General features: G+C 43.3%; 2 protein-coding genes across 2 annotated transcripts in view; one reads left to right on the top strand and one right to left on the bottom strand.

The window, feature by feature from the left end:
* The first annotated feature begins 1,373 nt into the window (after positions 1-1,373).
* Positions 1,374-7,951, top strand: ppp4r2a (protein phosphatase 4, regulatory subunit 2a). The gene is made up of 9 exons (XM_048242196.1): positions 1,374-1,490; positions 2,459-2,540; positions 2,819-2,989; positions 4,074-4,167; positions 4,257-4,294; positions 4,495-4,569; positions 5,108-5,251; positions 5,967-6,319; positions 7,495-7,951. The coding sequence occupies exons 1-9, from the start codon at positions 1,457-1,459 to the stop codon at positions 7,848-7,850; spliced, it is 1,347 nt and encodes a 448-aa protein (XP_048098153.1). The 5' UTR covers positions 1,374-1,456; the 3' UTR covers positions 7,851-7,951.
* A 5,850-nt stretch (positions 7,952-13,801) lies between these two features.
* Positions 13,802-18,834, bottom strand: part of LOC125292770 (E3 ubiquitin-protein ligase PDZRN3-B-like) — a 53,912-nt gene continuing 48,879 nt past the window's right edge. Inside the window, exons 7-10 of the mRNA XM_048240178.1 lie at positions 18,526-18,588; positions 17,297-17,398; positions 16,568-16,684; positions 13,802-16,127 (exon numbers count right to left, since the gene is read on the bottom strand). Coding sequence (XP_048096135.1) covers positions 14,400-16,127; positions 16,568-16,684; positions 17,297-17,398; positions 18,526-18,588 — 2,010 coding nt within the window. The 3' untranslated portion in view covers positions 13,802-14,399. The remainder of the gene's footprint in view (positions 16,128-16,567; positions 16,685-17,296; positions 17,399-18,525; positions 18,589-18,834) is intronic.

The raw sequence follows: 18,834 nt of genomic DNA, 5'->3' as shown, positions 1-18,834 counted from the left end.
TTCTTACTGTATTCTGATGTGTTCATATGTTACATCTGTGCGTAGTATACAACAGGGAGAAGTCCATATTATTGTACATAACTGTGCCTTAGGCCTGTGTACCAGCAGGAAGGTCATACAGGCCGATGTTTAGGAACATCTGAGGAACATCAGTGATAACATGGGCCGAGGGAGACAGCATGTCTGCCTATTCGGGCTAGTATCTCCATCTGGCCAGGGCCGGGTTTTGTACACTGGTTGGCACCTGCCACGTTGGCATGATTGACGTTTGTATGTTTTAGTATAACAGGCTTTGTCTTAGGTTTTGACAGGGAGACAGATCGAGGAAGCAACCCAAGGAGGATCTTCTGTCGGAAGGCTCAGCAGCCGCTTCTAACAACCACAACTGTTAGACTCTGCACAGTTTTACTGTTTGAGACTTAGCCTGTGTTCTGTTATTCATTGTTGTACCATCTACAATAAATCATCATCTAATCGCCGATCCTGATCCCGCCGTCAAGCTTTATTGACCATCTTCAATACAGACATTAGAACTAAAACACAACGCAACAACCAGAGAATCCAACAGTGTCAAGGAGAGTGGCAACCCTAAGTCTTTCCTTCTTTTTACCAAATATAATTACTTAATTTTTTTCTTTGCTCAGCTGAAGAAAATTTTGAGACATCCAGGTCTTGATTTGTTCTATACATTGACACATAGATTCAAGAGGACCATAGTCGTTTGGTGATAGAGCTAAGTAAATTTGTGTGTCATCTGCATAGCTATGATATGAAATCAAATTATTTTGAATGATTTGTCCAAGTGGGAGCATATAGAGGTTGAATAATAGTGGCCCTAAGATCGACCCCTGGGGAACACCACAGGTCAAGGACGTTGGTGATGAGGTACAGTTTCCGATGGCAACAAAGAAGCTCCTTTCTTGTAGATATGATTTTAGCCAGTTGATAACTGCCTGTAAATCCAACCCAGTGTTCTAGTCTGTGTAGTAAAATATTGTGATCAACAGTGTCAAATGCTGCACTAAGGTCCAGTAACACTAGGACTGATGTTTTACCTGAATCTGTGTTGAGGCGTACGTCATTAGAAACTTTAATGAGAGCCTATTACACACTATACATGCACTGTATACTCCTTTGCAATAGGCCTATGTGTGTGTGTGTCTGTCTGTGTATACCTGTCTATATGTGCACCTGTGTGCAAGTTTCTTTGTTAGCAAAATATTAATATTGACAGGCAGCAGCATAGAAACCCTTATGAAGCTGTGGTTTAGTTGCTGCTGGAAATATTTAGATTCTTTAGGCAGGTTATGTAGCATCATAACATGCTCTGTGTATACGTAATGACATCATCAACGCCATATTAAAGTGTTGCTGCAATTCTGTCAGGGACGCTGTTAGCAGCCTGTTTTCAGGAGGATTCGGAGGAACTAGCTAAGTAGCAATACAACCCAAGACCATGGAAATCGACACACTCACGGGAGCTTTTAATGGTAGGTGAACGCAGCTACTATCTATTGTTCAATTTAAGAGAGACTGGCATTTAAGCGAGCGAGATTTCAGATTTTCAGCTAGCTGTTAGCTATCGGTACCTTCGATATCCATCATCGAGATTTCAGCCCCTGCTAGCAGCTATCCAGTTAGCACGTACGATATCAGCTAACGTTAGCTAGTAAGCAAACTACATAGTTCAACTGAGAACTTAAAAGTAGTTTTTATAATTAATGTAAAACAGCGTTATTGCTAAAAGCTGTAATACCACATCAGTTGTGGTTGATTAATGATACTTCTTTAGGAAATAGGTAACCTTAGACAGCTAGATGAAATCTGCTATCTGTTTTGGCTGATTGCTAACTTGGTTGTGAAGTGTTGCTAGCTAGCAAGCTATATGGCTATCATTGAAGTCAATGGACATAATGTGACTTGCTATTGATTAGCTTGCTTAGGTAAGCTATCAGCTAACCATTTCACCGGCATAATAGTACTTTTGAATTAACTGTGCCGAATATACATTGTTTTCTAACGACCAGGGAAACACACATTCCTTCACCTGATATCTTGATAGTTGTGATTTTATTTAAATGTTTCTGCTATATTAAAAAGCTCTGTAACGTTAACATCAAGTATATCCTAAACCCATAGACTGTAAAAAACAAACCGGGCAACGTTGGCCGTTTGAAAAACGTGGTTATTAACGTTAAAATATGTAAATGGCATAAAATGTCATTTTAATTTTACAGTGGTAACTATGGCTAAGGCAGGGCAGCCACCAAACTACATTAACGTTATGGAAACTATGAAGCAGATTAGGTTATCTGAATTTACCCAGCCACATTGTTTTGTTATGCCCGCTGTCACACACGGTCACACAATTTACGACTTAATGTAACTTTAGCTCTTTTGTCGGTGTCCTTGGCCTAAGCGAGCGAGATGTGATTGTTATGACTTTCCCTCCACTTAGATTTCGAAAAGAAAGGGAAGAAAGAAACGTGCCCTGTGCTGGATCAATTTTTGTGTCACATTGCAAAAACTGGAGATACAATGTGAGTACTGTTTCACTTTGCTGTTACAAATGTGTAATATATTGTTTTTTCATTGTTGAAATGTATTCAGTAAAGCATATGGCAGGCTTTGTTTGTTTTCATAGGCTACTTTATTGTGTAACATGGGTGTATTGCAGGAGTGTGCATGAAGAAACAGATATAACTTTTTAGTAGTTCCTCCAACTTCTGCATGGAATTGGGGGACATGGGGGTCAATTGTTGTTTCTATAACCTGGAAAAAATGGTTGATTCATTTGCCATTGCATTTGTGTTACCAGGATCCAATGGTCCCAGTTTAAAAGCTACTTCTTGTTCAAGCTGGAGAAGGTTATGGACGACTTCCGGGCGTCGTCTCCAGAGCAACGGGGTCCAGCCAACCCCAATGTGGAGTACATTCCCTATGATGAGATGAAGGAGAGGATACTGAAGATTGTGGATGGGTACAAAGGGTAAATACAACACTTTACCTCAAGAGAACACTTCAAGTGAGATTGAACTTGTTAAAGAAGCTCCCTGTGGCTGTAATTCGGCCATAGGCAGGTGGTCAAATGTGACGTTAAAATAGCGCTAATACTATTTCATCTCCCTCACTTTGAATGAATAGGAAGTTTGAATGCCTCTTATCCAATCAGATATAAATAAATTGACTGGGCTTAACTGTTGTATAATGCATGTCATCTGTGAGTGGCCTCTCTCAGAAAGTTGTTCTGTTTGGCCCCTCAACAGGGTGGCTCAGACCCAAGTGGATATCCTGTCGTTAGCATGGCAGTTGCATGTTTACGCAAAACTTGAGATAATGGTGTCATTGTTGTGTTATCAGCATCTTCTTTTTATCTTCTTTTTTGCCATGAATGGATTATCAAATAAGCCATTTGTGTGCATAGAGGAAATATCACATCTTTTACGTCAATTTATAAAAAATGGGAGCAAAAATAAATAAATAAATTTCCATTCAGTGAATTTGACAACATTACAAATGGTAATAGAACTGAATGTTGTTAATATACCGTTTTTTGAATGTGTTCTTATAGTTTATATTATGGGCTAGGCACAAATGGCCTCTGGTTTGGTTCCCAGGGAATAAAGATAATTAGAATGTGTACTTTACCCTTTTTTGTTGACTAATTCAGTCAATATAGCTGTGTGTGGGAACAGGAAATATGCCCAAACTATTTTTGGAGTGTACAGCAACCCTGGAATAGAAATAGATTTAAAAAGAATAGGTAATTTTCTTCTTGTGGACCGTCTTGACTTGAGACTATTTTTTTTTTAACCTGTCCCAAATTCAAATATCATTTGGCATAGTATAATGGACAACAAGTCTAGCAATATGATTTTAAATCTCCCTTGTTTAAATATTTGCAATATTTTGTTCCATAGGTTCCAAAGGCAAAATATAGTCTATAATCATGGTCATGGTTTAAACTATAATTTTGCATAGGTGTCTGTCTGTATTGTTCATCAATTGCTTCGTCATAGGTGATTCGTAAAGGCAATTGAATGAGTAGTTGTATGTCCCTCATTTGATTTCAGGATCCCCTTCACAATACAGCGCTTATGTGAACTCCTTACTGAGCCGAAGAGGAACTACACAGGGACAGACAAGTTCCTAAGAGGTGTGGAGAAGGTAAGCAATGTCCTTTTTTATATACCAAGACATTTGCCTATGAAGTGTGAAGGCCACCCTGTGACTCCTCTCTCTCTGTTGTCTTGCAGAATGTGATGGTGGTCAGCTGTATATATCCAAGCTCTGAGTGAGTAGTATTTAATGGAATGCTTAAGTAGATTTTGAGCCCTCAGATTGCTGCTAGTTCCTGACCAGAGGGTTTTTGTGTTCGAAGTGGAACGGGAAACACTTTGCACAATCGCACAATTGCTTTGTATACCCTAACTTGATTCATGTTAAGTGTGATTTAAAAAAAAAAAATGCTGACATTTATATTTGCTTTTGAAGGAAAAATGGGTCAAGTAACATGAGCAGAATGAATGGGGTGATGCTGTCTGGGAATTCGTCCATCTACACAGACAGGTGAGTAAGAAGCACAATGCTGATGTCCACACTCACAGAATAACAAACTTTGAGTTTGTAGGGGGCTTGTACAGTGCATGAGGGTCTTTACCCTAAGGGAAACAATTCATGACACAAAACACAGGTTCGCCCCTTGGGGCACCATGGAAGCTTAAAAAAGCGATAAAATGGAAACGTACGCAACGTGTTTTTGATGTTGTCAATTTGGTGTTGAGCCATTATAGCCTCTCAAATGTCTGATGTCCGTTAACTTTTTGAGGGTTCAGGGATTAGACTGGGGGGAGGTGGGGGGATATTATGACAGTTGACACCAGAGGTGAAGGATGTTGGTTTCCTTGCAGACTGAACGCGTAGCCACGTGTTCCAAAGGATGTTGTTTGGCCAGTGGAGAGTGATTTTGAAAAATGACTAACTCCAAAGTGATTGAGGGAATGCATTTCCTCTGCAATATCAACAACAGGACGCAATTGCCCAATTTGCTGTGTTGAAACATGCATCCCAGACAACATTTCTCTCTGTCTGTCTTTCGGCCCCTCAGGAATGTCAATGGGCCAGGCTCTCCTAGGATCCTGAACAGACCCTCTGCGAAGCTCTCTTTATCGAGCCCGGCGGCCACCAACGGCCTGCCAGATAGCACAGAGAGCAAGGACTCGCCCACGGAGTCAACAGAAAAAGCCCTCAGGTTTGTCCGTCTGTGTCTGCAGTCTCTCAGTCCCCATACTGCACACTCATCTGCCATCTGTTTGTTGTTGTTGGAGTAGCCTTTGTTGCATGATCTGCGATCAGACCGTGCTGAGGTGCTGTTTATTCACTGCTAATGCTGTTTAGACATTGTAATTATAATGTGGATAATGCAGAATTTTTGACTTTTGTTGACAACATAACAGTAGTAGTGCTGTCTTCTGGTAGGACTGTTGGATTGGATTTGTGTTAACATTTGACCAGTTAACTGTTTGTGTATTAATTGAAACTTTTTTTCATCAACCTGTTTTTATTCACATTTTGGTATGTCTCATCAAAAAAGTTGATGGAACGGCAAAATAATGTGTGTGCTTAAAAAAGTGTTTGTATAAAGTCCTATGTCCGTTAATGGAAAAACATAGTGGCTTGGAACTGTTAATGTCTTAAACAGTTCTAGCCAATCAACACATTGCTTCATCAACATGCAAGTGATGTAACTGATCTAGCTTAATATTGTAACAGTTGTATTACACTTTTCAAACTGTGCTTGAATGGCTGCATGTCAAGGGCAGAATGGAGCGTTTGTGGTCATCTCTTGTTACAAGTGGATTTTGGCACGTGCTTATGATGTGGTCATCATGATTGATGCCATTACAGGGTGAAACAAACAGGTGTATGGAACTAGCATGGGGATGAACGTGTGAATTTTTTTGTAGTGATTCGTCGTCGTCGTCGTCGTCGTCATCAGAGGCAGACTCATCCCACTGCAGCCCGATGAAGAACAAGCACATGGCAGAGGATGATGAAGACGATGACTCTCCTGAGGCAGAGAGGCAGGAAGCCAAGCGGCTCAAGTTCGACAAAGACGAGTTAGAGGATGAGGAGGAGGAGGAGGAGGAGGAAGAGGAGGAGAATGGCGAAGAAGATGAGGAGGAATACGAGGAAGGCAAGTTCTCACCGGATCCTATTGGATCCGAGGACTCCTCCTCCAACACACCGCAGTCTTCCACGGACGTTGCCAACCCATCAACAGAGAGCAAAGCAGTGGAGGAGAGCGCTTCTGATCAAGGTGCTGTGTTTTTCTCCCCACTGAAAAACACACACACACACACACACACACTCACACTCACACACTCAGCTGCTAGATGTGTTGATGTGATGTGGTTGATCCTCTTAGTAGAATATGGAAAATTTGCCAATGCCAAGATCTATTTTTAGGCCTGGGATCGAAGCCTTTTCCTGCATCGATAATCAGATATTCCCAATGATTATTGATATTTAGCTGCATAATTCACAGTGAAGAAATGGGTGTAAATGAATAGACAATCCCTTAAATAACCTTACATGGCCTACATGTTTTCCCGGGCTCCATTATAGTGTGGCGCTGTGATTACAGCTGTGGTATATTTGAAGCAGGGGAGACTGAAGCTTTATTTTTGACAGGTGTCTATAAAAGCTTGGCTTACTCAAAGACGATGGCCTTAAAACCTTTTGAAATTCAGGTAGGAATGAGTCATGCATTACTAGATAGTTAATTAGGCACAAGACAATACCTGAGGGCTTCTTCCAGGGTTCAACAAAAGCAATGGTCCACTGGCCCCGGCTAAATAAAAAAGTATGTTGGACAAGTTGATTGGCCAGTCACTGGCCAGAATCAGTTTATCCGCCAGTCACCATGACTGGCTAAGCTTACCTGTGATGCTAGCTGTTTGAAGCTAAATATGTGGGAGCTCATGAAATTGTAATAGATGAACAGTTTTGTGTAAAAGTAACTTTTCTGGGCCAGTAAATGTACAGGAGACACTGGCTTCCTCCTAACGGTACGCTCACATGCCTCCGTTAAAAGCGTTGACGGTGACACTGGTCATTCACTTTCCTTTGGCCAATATCATGCATTGCCTAACTGAACTGTGGGACCGTTGCTTACGTCAAAACATTTTTCAACTATTCAAGCGGCAACACAAGCGCCAGCCAATTAAATTGCAGTTATGTAATTTAAGTGGATGGCTGTATTTGCAGATAAATGTAATTTGTTTGCCTTTTTAACGCTTGGATTTTTTTAAGTTGGCGGGAAATAGACACTAAACAAAAAAGCCTTTGCTATAACCCCCAAACACATTTGAAATCATGTAAGCCAACTAGCAGCGGTGACTGATTTTTGACCCGTCAGTCTTGTTTCAATGCATACACACAATAGTGTCTTTCTCTCCCCTCCTGTAACATCTTTGGATCTTCCCTCCACAGAGCCATCCAGCACACAGAGTGAGCCCCTGGAGAGTGCAGACAGCAAATCAGAGGGGGAAGCCTCCCCCGGGCCCGCCGACAGCAAGGAGAGTGGCGTCAAAACGGACCAATCGGAGGAGCCGGCACCGACTGCTGGCCCAGGGGTAGAGGAGCGGCCAGAGAGCAGCGGAGACCCCGTCAGCAGCAGCAGCAGCAGCAGCAGCAGCGGTGGTGAAGAAGAGACGTCTGGTGACTCCTCGGCTCGTGCTGACCCCAGCAGCCCAGTAGAGGACAGTGTGAGTGTGAGTACAAGCGTGGTGGGGAGCAGTTTGGACAGCTCGGAAACACCGTCAGAGGAGCAAATGGACCAGGACTAGCGGACCAGACAGGAGCAGAAGCAAGGCCCCTGCTCATGCTGTACTGACAAATAAAAGCCAGACATTTGACCAATACCAGTGGACCTCTCAGCAGTAATGCCCCCCTCATGAAATGGGGGACAGGGGGGGCTATTTTTGTGGCTATACAGAGGACTTGCCTCTGATGTCCACATGCACAAACAGATTTTTTTTATTTTATTTTTTAAGTTTGTTTAATTTTGGACATTTTATGTTTTGGAAGCCCTCTACATTCATGTACATATGAAGCCTTTCTTTCTTTCCCTTGACTATGATGTCCAAGTTGAGACCACTGTCCCACATGCTTGTGGGGAAAAAAGAAGAAAAGACTGTGAAGTGGGAATGTCTTTATTATCATGTTTCTCTGCAAGCTCTCATTTCCCCCTCATGAGTGTCACTAAAGTTATGTTAGCCGGAGGTGAAGGCCTTTGCCTGTTCATTAGTGGGACCGAGGAATTGTGGTCAATTTCTCTTCAGTGTCTCTTCAGTGTCGGCAGAAAAAGCAGTGAGAAACATTCCAGGAGTGCGCCTCAGTCTAACACTGCCCTCTGCTGGGAGAAGCCAGCCTGTGCCACAGCAAGCCCTCTGCTCACCTGTTCCCCTCCACAATGAAAAAAAGGCCCTTATGAAATCATGCTTGTGACTTAAGTTTTATTTGGTTTGAAACACTAGTTGTCAATGTTTATCTTCTTTGTACGTGACAACATGGCAATAGGGAGAGACCATGCTTCGCCAACGTGGCAATAGGGAGAGACCATGCTTCGCCAACAGTGCCCGTACCCAGAGACTTACCAGTGTTTTGTCCTCTCTTTTATAAGTACAGTCCTTTGCTATAAACAAGTAGCCTACTTTAACATGTTACCTTGTTTTTATTTCGTTTTTAGATTTGAGTCAGTTACCAAGCCACTACTGAATCACGTGAAAGCATCATTTTATTTTGGTGAGCCATTTTTAGTGTCAAATGAATTGTTTCAACATTAATTCACTCATACTTATCTTTATTTCCATTATTTTATGTTTAGGCTGTTGCATCTTTTATCCATTTCGGCAACTCCTTTTTGATATTTGGAATTTTTAAATTTCTGTAAAGTAGATTTTGTAGATTGTAATACGTGTTCACTGCTTTTTGTGAAGGTTTTAAAACACACAAAAATCAAAAGATTTCTCTGTAAAATGAATGTTTGGGCTTTCAATACAGTATTCATAAAAAGCAATAAATGTTGACATTTGGCTGTGTGTGTGTTTTAATTGTGTGGCAATAACAAATGGGGTTTTAAACCAAAGGCCTCTGTGGGTGTCAGAGAAAAAAGAAAAAGTTCCAGGCAGCTACAGCGCTACACTATGGGGGGCATGTGCATAAGGGGCATGTCCGTGAGGCCCCATGCTCAACTAGCAGCTTGAGTTCTAGGTAACCATTGTTTTGTACCGACAGTACTCGGTGACCTCGGGAAACGGAGATCTATGTGAATATTTCTCCTTTAATGATGTTTTCTAAACCATGTTAGGGAGGAGCTCATAGGGATGATTGCCAGCCTGCCACACACACAGGGCATTCCACCGCCTTCCCATTCTCCTCTAGGCGCGCGGGAACCTATTTTTGACCAGGGGTGCTGAATAACAAAAATAATGGATGTCCGACGATTTCTCTCCCCCCTCCTCCTCCCCTGGACGTGTTTCGGATTTTGACTGCTAAATACGTAATTTTAGTGCGTTGTGCGGGTGATAGCGAGAAGTATTAGAAAAGTCCTAGGCAGCCACAAATTCGAATGTTCCGCGACAGCACTCCGAGTCCACTGCGCCCACCCTAACGCCACAGAAGCGCACTTGACATCATTGGCCTATTTAAGTATAGCTAGCTGATCGTCTGATCGTCAAAACCACACCAGAGATGTTAGGCTTTAAATATAGGCTAATAATCAGGCTGCAATGATCTCGCAAATAATTTCTGAATAGCCTAAAGTGTGTCGTCTCCACAGCAAGTATGTGTCCTAATAATTTCTATCTTAGCGACTAGGATAGTGAATGATAATGATTTCAATAGCTATAGCAGAGAGGGTTAAAGCGGAGCGAGAGGCGCAAACGTTCGACAATTTCCGCGTTCGATTATTGCAAGGGGGAGGGGGGAAAATCCCCCTTTATGCAGACCAGAGTAAACCCTCGCTGCACTAATGTCAATGGAGACTTGTGGAATTTTACCAATAAATTGGTCATTATGTCTTTCTGGATTTGTTGAGGGTTTTTGGAAAATTTTGTCATAATCTGTAAGTGTTTGGGATCATTTCAAGCCTAAAAGTGTAATTTTTTAGCGTTCGGATTTGTAATAAAATAACTTAATATCAGACCATGCTGCTGCCAGTTTACTGTCCGGTTGTTAGCATGCTAGCTAGCCTCTTAGCTAAGGTAACATTTTAAACGGAGAAGTGTAATTTCTTTGAAATGACAACTAGCTGAATAACATTACTGACATTAGTTAAAGTGGATAGTTTATACTCAAGTGAATTTGCAACAGTATATTAAGTTTAAGCGAAGTCCTTCAACTACTAGTCACTTGTTAGCGATAGCTGTATTGCCATAGCTTCTCCCATCCACTTGTATAGCATTTTTAAGCTAGCGTTAGCTAGCTAGCTAGCTCAGTTCACCTGACTAATTAAATTATTCATATCATGTCCTAAAGAATGATTCACTGGTATCATACATGATTATAGACAATAATACTGTGAACACAATTATGTTTATCTGTTCTTATTGCTTATTAAGAGAGAAAAATTAATTTAGTGACCTAAGGTGACACTCCCAATTATGCAGACCGGAACTGTCCCGTTTTGCTCCCATAGTAACGAATTACGTTGCTCTATCTTGCTAGTAATCAAGGATCTTTGGCTATAAGGTCTACATTTATTAATTTCGCAAAACTGTAAAACACAATTAAGTTTCTTTCAGCTTATCCATGCTTTTTTTGAACGTGTAAATCACATAGAATATGTAGGCCTATATCAACCGTAGGCCTACACACTTGATCGCTATCACATAGCTGAAACCACGACTACGGTTCTTACAGTAGCCTAACTGACTCACTTTCACGTTGATCTCTATAACCGTTAATTTTTAGTAGCCTATATTCAAACCTATCCATAACCCTTGCTATTTGACTCATCATTTCACATACAAAAATATAAATAATGTCAGACAGCGAATTAGTAATTATTTAAAAAAATATATAATCATTTTTAAAAATCTATCTCCTGCCAGCAGGGGGTGCTGCAGCTGTAATCTGCAGTAATAGCACGCTCCAACTGCCCTCTTTATAGAGCTGGTAAGTCCCGCCAGAGACGGTTGATAAAGCGAGACGATTCATAAGAGGGTAAATTCTGGCACGTTGTGACGTGGGGTTCGAAGCTGTCACGCCCATTTAGGAGTCTAGCGGGAGGTCCAGTGTCTATGTATTCCTATGGGAGAAATGAACATTTTCACAGAATATGACCAATCCCTTAGCCCTACATTCAGCGATGTAAGTTTTGAACCCAATTTCTAGAAGCCACATGTCTCTCTAACATTCCGACATTGAAATTGTTTTTTCCAACGAAACAAATAAAGACAAAAATAGCTTTGTTCGTGATCTGTCACTGTCTCCTCAAAGCTCTGGTGCACAGTCACCTGTTCTCAGAGGCTCTAGACACAGAGATAGTTGATAAACTAACCTAACATATTTTTTGCTAGAACTAGTAGACTACCACAAAGTTGCTGAACATATGTTATTTCAGGTTTGTTTGCAACAATATATAAGTTTAACCAAAGTTCTTAGCTGCTAGCTAGCTACGAACATTCCCATTCACTTTCCATTTACTGTGCTAACGTTAGCTAGCTAGCTAGCTAGCTCGGTTAACTGGGAAATGAAATTATTCATTTCGTGTCGAAAAGAGTGTTTCATTGGCATCACACACAAACAATGACTGTAAAATAGTATACAAAATTATATGTATATGTTATTATTGCTTATTCAGAGAAAAGTTTATGTTTTGACACGCCTATTTAGGAGTCTGGAACTAGTGCCATTTCTTTTCATTGGTGAATCGTCTTATGATTAATCTTAGTTAACTATAGAATCTTTGGTCCCGCCCTTTCCGCTGGACCTCTAGATTGAAAAATCGTCAATGCAAGTGAATGTGAGAAAATAATTATTTTCTGGTCCCGTTTGATTTGTGCCATGAATGTGAACATATGTCGTCTGTGAATTTTTAATATAATTTTTCATGTTACGAGTTTGACATTATATTATATGAATCTTCGGCTATCAGTTGTGGAAAAGACATAACGAGAAAGACTACATGTCGCCTGTGACGTGAGCTAGCTCTAATCGCTAACATTAACTGAGATGCTAGTTTTTGTAACGGCAGGAATAAACACACATGGTAACAAAAATATTTGAAACATGTCTAGCTTCACTCAACACATTAACACTACGATACAGTGTGATTGTAAAGTTGTATGGTTCACTGTGTTCAAAGTCGATCTTAATAACCCTCTACATCTCGACCAACTGATGGTTGTTATGGGAAACTAGTGATCTGTCGTCTAGCGGAAAGTTGTAGTCCACAAAGTGCTCTCACACAAAGTTTAACCCATCAAACTTCTACCCGCTCAATTGTAGCATTCTTTACACGAAAATTTATATTAAAAATTCACAGACAACATATGTTCACATTCATGGCAAAATTCAAACGGGACCAGAAAATAATTATTTTCTCACATTCACTTGCATTGACGATTTTTCAATCTAGAGGTCCAGCGGAAAGGGCGGGACTTACCAGCTCTATGTGATGTTGCTCACACATCCCAGAGGGGTATTTCACAAAACCTAGATAAGGGATTAAGCTAGGATTTTTGGTTATCCTGGCTGAATTTAGCCTTGATTTGCTTTCACAAAAGAGATGGCACATAAGTTACCATGGGGATTTATTCTGTGCACCTAGGCTAACATCCTGGCTTAGTTAATTCTAATGTTAATAATGTAATCTTATTGGTTCAGCCAGCTGTCATTCAAATTAGACCTCCGATTGAATTTAAGAGCTTTATTCCATTTACTGGTAGGCCTATATACTATTTGCTAAATGTATTTGCTCACAAAACACAACAGGTTGTCTGCCTAATAAATGTATGATGAATAGCCTACTGTAGTAGTTGATTGGAAATGGAGGGCAATTTTCAAAGGAGTTTTCAATGAATTCAGTTATAAAGACGATATAAAGGCATGTATAGTCATAGGTAATATGTGCATATTTGCAGTGACGAGTGCTTTCTTATTGACGTCGCGTGCCGAGATAAAAGGAAGCATCACACGAGGGTGCATACGTAAATTTGCATTTAGTTTGGTCCATGCCTACTCTCGCTGTTTTACAGAAATAGCCGTGTTTCCCCATTCAAAAAAGAAGAGCTTTACTTCGCTGTTAGTCTATAAAAAGAGATTGTTCATTTTGTGTGAATGACACTATTTTCTGCGGCTTCTTCTAATTCCAACCATGGGTTCTTCGAAGTAGAAACAAGAAAGAGCACGTACTGTATGCTGAGTTACTTACACCTGGCTTGACATACTGTAGTCGCTCCTACTCATCCTGGATTGGCGTTAATGAAACTTGTTGAGCTAGGATGACCAGACAACGCTAAGTCAAGCCTCACTTTATCACTTATATTGGATTTCTTAATTCTACCTTCGTGAAATACCCCTCTGGACCAGTGACACCCCAGCTAAAGATCCTTATCAATTTCAATCCGCAATAAATGTCAAGACTAATGGCTAAACAAGTAAACATGAGCTTGTGAGGCTGATAATAAACAATAATTCTTAAACAACAACCCGCCTTGTTGGGTAAGGACTACACATTATGCTTGAGAAAATCTTTAATGGTAATTATGTACAAAAATACATGTCATTCGGAAATCCTCGTCTGTGGTCAGTGAGGCCTTCCCTGGGATATCAATTGAAAAAGACCAATGACAAAAGTCTGGAAGGAGTGATTTATGTCACAGACACACGTTGTTCCTCACATCGATTCGTATTAGTGCACACTCATTTGGTCAATGACAGACTTGATACCATAAATCCAGCTTTTCAAGACTCCTGGCCCTTTGGTCCGTTTACCAGGCTTCTGTTAATAATTTGGCTGTGATTGTCACATCAAGGGGGGCAGAATACGTCACCCAAAACAGTGTGTGGTCTTTCTTCCAATTTTCTTGTGAGTCTCTGGGCCCTAGTATAAAGGGTTGGGCAAAGAGCAAAGTGTCTCGTGCATGAACTAAAGCTATCATGTGGTGTGTGGGAGTATTGAGCAGAACCATGGACCTTTGTGCTTAGGATCTTGCGCATGGTAATAAATTAGCTATTAGATTTTCCAACATTATTAAATTAGCTTCAGTTGAGTAACTTTAGACTTTGCACTTTGCTTTTTTTAAATTAGGGCCCTCTGCCTTGGAAGTCTAACACTATTGCAAAGAAGTCCCGGTAATCCAGGCAGTCCTTGCTCTGGAGGCCCTCATCTACACCGTGGTGACAGAGAGGAGCGAGTTGTACACCCGTGTGCCGTCCGGCGACCTCGTACCATGCGCCAAGAGCTCCTGGATGGTCATCCAGTTGTCGAAGATCCTCCTGTTCCTCTTCCGCATCATCTTCTTGTGGCTGAGCTCAATGATGTCGGGCTCCCTCTTGTCGTCTGTTCCCTCTCCTCCGCTGCTCCCCCTGACACCACCGGTGGTGGTGGTCGCATCTCGCGGCCCTGTGGCCTCGGCGCGGCTCTGCTTGACCATCTCGCGGCGCTGGCGCTGCTCGCGGGCTCTGTTGGCGTGCTGCTTGCGCTCCTCCTTGCTCCAGTAGCGGCCCATCTTGAGCTCGCTGGCGGCGTCGTCGTCCGTGGTGACGCCGCAGCGCTCCTCGCAGATGCGCAGGGCGCGCTCGCGCAGCAGCCGGCCGCGCGTCGGACGCTTGGTGATGTAGCGCGTGCCGTCGCTCCGCACCTTGACCTTCCACTCGGCCTTGGCCCCGCTGCCAGCACCCCCGCGGGACTCGGAGGGCCGAGGGCTGTCGCGTTCCCCGCAGCACGCGCTGACCAGGCTGCTCTGGCTCTGGGTGTACTCCACGGCCGAGCGCTGCTGGACCAGGTGCATGTAGCTCTGGTAGTGCTGCGCGTGCGCGGGGATATGCGCGTGTTTGTAAGGAGAGCGCGACGGCGACTTCACCGAGCTCCTCGATTCCGCAGGTGCCACCTCGCCCAGTCTGCTCCCTGCCGCAGTAGTCGTCGTCGTCGTCGCCGTGGCCTTTGTCGGCTTACCCGCCAGACGGCTCCGGGAGGGGCTGCTGGACTCCCGGATGGGCGAGAGCGGGTGCTTGGAGTCCCTGCAGTCAGGCTTGTGTTTGGCCGGCTCATCACTGCCGTGTCTCTGTGTGGAACTGGTGGAGGAGGACAGCTCCAGGGTGCTGGGGCCCGGTGTGCTGCTGCTGCGGCAGCTCTCGCCCGTGTTGTAGGCGCTGGAACTGTCCTTGTCCAGCCCGCCGTCATCGACGTCTGCGTCGTCTGGAGGCTCTATCTTCACACCCCTGAGCTCAGTGCGCCGTGCGTCCGTCCTGTGGAGTCCATTGCGATGGAGCCAGGGCTCGGCAGCACCGCTGATGCCGAGGTCGCCTCCTCCTCCTCCTCCTCCTCCGCCTTTTACACCTACATCACCTCCTCCGCCGCATACCTGCCCGTGCAGCTGCTGCATTTGGTGAGCGTGCACGATGCTCTGGCACTCCAGCTCGATGTGCCGCAGCTCGGCATTCAGAAACTCCAGCTCCGGGTCGACGGCCATCACCACGCTGCCCATGCCCACGCTGGGGTGGGCGCCCTGCCACGGGCCACCGCCGCCGTAACCCTGACCCCCGCCACTGCCCCGCACCAGGTACTTGAGCTCCAGCAGCTCGCGGAAGTGCTCGCACTCGTCCTCCAGGAGGCCCAGAGAGTCGGCGTCGGCCGAGAAGAAGGAGTCGTTGCTCAGGTGCGCGTCTCCGTCTCCGCCGCTTCCCAGCGTGTCCTGGCTGTAGGCCCGGACCGCGTGGGGGTCGCCCAGCAGCACGGCTGAGGTCAGACCAGTGTCGTCGGGCAAGTTCTCCTGCTCGGAGCTCTCGTCGTTGCGGGTGCTATCGTCTGTGCGGCCCACGCCACTGTCCTTCTCGTGGTGGTGAGACAGGATGGCGACGGTGTCATGCATCCCAGCGTGCCTAGTGTGCATGTTCTAGAGAAGAGAGTGGAGTCAGTAGCTCTCAATGCACACATGCAGCATTTAAATAGTTTTTACAGCTGTTACATAAAATATCTAAATGTGTAAGAATAATATTTCATATATACAGTGTATATATGGTATACAAAGTTGTAATATATATATTGCAACTTTGTATCCCATATACCTCAAACTGACACAGCTTGTCATGGTTTACCTATGATCCAGATATTGATTGATTGATTGAATGATTGATTGACTGGGCACACTCTTAGTCTCATCTACTTATTGCCAGTATACATGTACGCAGGTAAGTACATTCTATTACCAACACCTGCTTAATTACTATTGTAGTAAAAATCACACACAAATACATATGTGCACATGCAAAATTAACTTTCCAGTCTTGGTGTTCCCCACCAGGGGGCAGTATTGAGTGGTCTCGGGGCTCTGACCTGCTGCAGCATGCTGGCCGTGTACTGCATGGCCTGGTGATGCTGCTCCTCCAGCATGTCCATGTGCAGCCCGTCCAGGAAGTCATTCCTGTCGTCCTCCAACCAGCCTCCGTCCAGCTGGAAAACAACAACCTCAGGTTAGTACTTATTGGCCACTCTCTCTTTCTTTTGATTTACCGCTGCTTAATAGTTCATGTTACTATTTCTTGAATCATTTTTTTGGAACTGGGGATAATATGAATGACCAAACCCTGTGGTAACATCAATGATGCCATACCATGATCAACATCGTAAGGATTTGGCACTAAAATAAAGCAATCTTCAAGTCTCATTCATCAGTTCTCACAACAGAGAGAGATGCTGGCTCCAAGAGAGTGTGTGTCTGAATCAGCTGCAGAAGTGTCTGTACATGATTCGTTTCCATGGTTTCCAGCAGTTCTGTAGCATATTTAAACAGTGTGGACTGTTTTAATGTGTGTATTTGCACAATTCTGACCTTGTACTGTACGTTTAAGTGTATGTGTATATGTGTGTGTGTGTGTGTGTGTACGTGCCTGTGCATTTATGTGTGTTCGTGTGTGTGTGTCTGTGTGTGTGTGTTGAGTGTGTGAATGAGTGCATGCATGTCTGTGTCTTTGTGTGTGTGTCTCTCTGTGTGTGTGTGTGTGTGTGTGTGTGTGTGTGTGTGTGTGTGTGTGTGCTTGTCACAGTTATGGTCTGTGAGCAAACCTGGCACTCGGGCCGAGCCATGAGAAGACACACATTTCTGCTCTTCTCGCAGGCCAGCAGGGCCACTGCATCCTCATGCGTCTGGATCTCCACGCCATTTATCTGACACACAACAGCACAGCAGCACAATTACGCATGTTCATATACACAACTTTCATTATTGCATGCAACATGAATGAAGGTGTGTATATACACTGCCTGGCCAAAAAAAAAAGGTCACCACCTGGATTTAAAGGGTAACTTGTCAACTATTTCAACTTAATAAACCTGTTTAGAAATCATTTGGATGGTTAAATGACCTGTTCCGGTGAAAATGGTGACGTTCCCCGCTCCCCCTAGCGTCCCCAGGCGGAAAACAAACCTTGCAACTTTGGGACTATCGTCCCGGTAAGTGAGAAACAAGAAATCGTGTTTCTTACCTTGTAACATCCACATTGTTCTGTCAAACGTATGCTAATCGTTTCGCTAGCTTGTAAACAAATCCATGTGCTTTATCATTACCTTTTTCCATAGTTTGAAATAGCGTAATACACAACTTCTCCAGCAGAGGGGGAAATATAGCTAATCCAAGTTTCCCTTTAACTAAGCAAATAGGTAAGAGCCTCTCTGTGGGGGCAGTGCTATGATCTAGGGTTGCTGCAGTTGGTCAGGTCTAGGTTCAGCAACGTTATGTACCCAAAGAATGAGGTCAGCTGAATATACTGAATGACCAGGTTATTCCATCAATGGATTTTTTCTTCCCTGATGGCATGTGCATATTCCAAGATGACAATGCCAGGATTCATTGGGCTCAAATTGTGAAAGAGTGGTTCAGGGTGCATGAGACATCATCACCAGACACAGAGTCCAGACCTTAACCCCATTGAGAATCTTTGGGATGTGATAGAGGGCCTTAGGATGTGCTCTCCCGTCATCAATATAAGATCTTGGCGAAAAATGAATGCAACGCTGAACGAAAATAAATGTTGTGACATTGCAGAAGCTTGTGGAAACGATGCCACAGTGAATGTGTGACGTTCTCAAAGCTAAAGACCAACGGAATATTAGAGTGTGTACCCTCTTTTGGCCAGGCAGTGTACATCAAACACTTACCGGTATATTACATCACACATTCTGTTATTACATGTACAGTACAGTATATGCATCATCAACGTTAATAAGGGTATGGATATGTATGTGATTTTGGACTGTCCAGTCACCTGTTACGATGTTTGAAAGTAGTGACATACCTGAATGATTCTGTCACCTTCTCGAATGCGCCCATCTTTTGCTGCAATACTGTTTGGATCAATCTGCCCAAAAAAGAGGAATGAAATGCTGAATATGTTTGATGTTAATGGTGGGCAAAGTTTAAAGTCTGTCAAAAAGTTCTAATGCATAAATTAGTTATTGTGTGGCATGTGGGAGTATTGACCCAACTCATGTTGTGTTTCAGGTCTTGCCCATGCTGTGAAATTAGCAAAATTGCCTATATTAAAACAACTTTAGTTAGGCTAGACATTGTACTTTGCCCATAATTCAAATGATGATTTAATATA

Source organism: Alosa alosa, chromosome 4, assembly GCF_017589495.1.
Source record: "Alosa alosa isolate M-15738 ecotype Scorff River chromosome 4, AALO_Geno_1.1, whole genome shotgun sequence".
Lineage (NCBI taxonomy): Eukaryota > Metazoa > Chordata > Actinopteri > Clupeiformes > Clupeidae > Alosa > Alosa alosa.
The sequence above is the reverse complement of the archived record's forward strand: the minus strand, read 5'-3'. Positions and strand labels throughout refer to the sequence as shown.

Coding starts and splice junctions, on each gene's coding strand:
- ppp4r2a (XM_048242196.1), top strand. CDS start 1,457: ATGGAAATCGACACACTCACGGGAGCTTTTAATG. Junction 1,491..2,458: donor ACTCACGGGAGCTTTTAATG/GTAGGTGAACGC, acceptor CCCTCCACTTAG/ATTTCGAAAAGAAAGGGAAG. Junction 4,570..5,107: donor TCGTCCATCTACACAGACAG/GTGAGTAAGAAG, acceptor TCGGCCCCTCAG/GAATGTCAATGGGCCAGGCT.